We start from the raw sequence: 1,429 nt of genomic DNA on the forward strand, positions 1-1,429 counted from the left end.
TGGCTGAAGGATGGGCAGCCCCTGGGGCTGCAGCCCCCTTCGCATGCCCGGTGAGTCTGGGGTGGGTGACCACCCCGTGGGCTAGCCATGGCACAGCCCCACCTGTGCCTCAGTTTCCTGATGTGCAGAAGAGCAGTGCAAGGCAGGGTGAGCTCTGCTGCTTCTTCCCCCTCTCCCTGCTTGGGCTGGCACATGTTCCTCAGCAAACAGCTTGCTCAAATGTCATCCTGGGTTAAGCCCTGGTGGCCTGGATGGTTCTGCAGCCTGGCATGGCCACTGTCACCCTGGCAGGGTGCCACTCAGCTCCTGCCCTGGCCTTGCAGCATGCCCCAGCAGCCTGGGTTGCTACTGAGCATGGAGCATTTCAGCCCTATGGGCAGGTTAGGGGTGGACCCTCAGTCACTGCCCTGTGGTCCCCATGCAGAATGGCCCCAGATGGCAGCTCCTTGATCCTCGAGGGGCTCCAAGCTGCTCACTCGGGGGCATACACCTGCCTGGCCCAAAACAGCGCCGGAGAAGATGCACGGCTGCACACACTGAGCGTGCTGGGTGAGTGAGGCGGGGCCCATGGGGGAGCCCCAAGGGTCACCCACCCTCAACAGCCCCGTCAGACCTTGTGTCCCTTCTCCCAGTCCCTCCCACCATCGAGAGAGATGCTGACGACTCGGAGGTGGTCCGTGGCATCCTGTCTGCAGCGGTGACACTGGAGTGCTGGGCACGGGGGTCTCCTCCACTGCACGTGAGCTGGCTGAAGGACGGGCTGCCCCTGCGCTTGTCGCCCCACATCACCCTGCTCTCAGCTGGACATGTCCTTCGGTAAGTAGCAACCCTGGAGCGATGCTCAGCTGCAGGCTTTGGGGCTGGTACCCAGGTTCGTGTGCTGGGACGGCCACAGCTACACCCCAAGGGGGCTGTGTGTCAGCGCGGAGACAGGAGGAAACACGGAGCTGACATCTCCCCATCTCTATGCCCTGCTCCATGGGGTAGGATCTCTCAGGCACAGGTCTCTGATGCTGGGCTCTACACCTGCATCGCGTCCAGCCAGGCAGGGGTGGCCGATCGCAGCTTCGTCCTGCAGATACCGGGCATGGGGCAGCCGGGGGCTTGGGGACGAGGGCACCTGGGCACTAATTTTGCCGACAAGGCATGTTGTGCTTTACAGACCCATTTTCAAGTGGGGTCCTGAGCCATCCCTTGGTTGCCAGGATGGGCTCAGGGAGGATGGAGCAAGGCAGGATCAGCCTGAAAGCAATCCCAGAGCACCCTGGGGGGAGGCTGAGCCACCTCTGGGTCTTCACAGGACACTGTGGAATTGCCAAACATGTCCCCAGTGCCTGGGGGACCTGGCTTTGCTCCTGCAGCTCCCCTAAAGGGAACCCCTCCCTCCACAGTGCCTCCCATTCTGGAGAGTGCTGAGAGCACTGCGGAC

General features: G+C 62.6%; 1 protein-coding gene across 1 annotated transcript in view; it reads left to right on the plus strand.

Moving 5' to 3' along the window:
- The window catches only part of LOC104270981 (hemicentin-2-like), a gene marked incomplete at both ends in the record, with an annotated part of 27,861 nt that overhangs the window by 23,687 nt on the left and 2,745 nt on the right, over positions 1-1,429 (plus strand). Inside the window, 4 exons of the mRNA XM_009865515.1 lie at positions 238-292; positions 425-549; positions 633-816; positions 988-1,148. Of these exons, the coding sequence (XP_009863817.1) occupies positions 238-292; positions 425-549; positions 633-816; positions 988-1,148 (525 nt within the window). The remainder of the gene's footprint in view (positions 1-237; positions 293-424; positions 550-632; positions 817-987; positions 1,149-1,429) is intronic.

The sequence above is a fragment of the Apaloderma vittatum genome, unplaced genomic scaffold, assembly GCF_000703405.1.
Source record: "Apaloderma vittatum isolate BGI_N311 unplaced genomic scaffold, ASM70340v1 scaffold24332, whole genome shotgun sequence".
Taxonomy (NCBI): Eukaryota; Metazoa; Chordata; class Aves; order Trogoniformes; family Trogonidae; genus Apaloderma; species Apaloderma vittatum.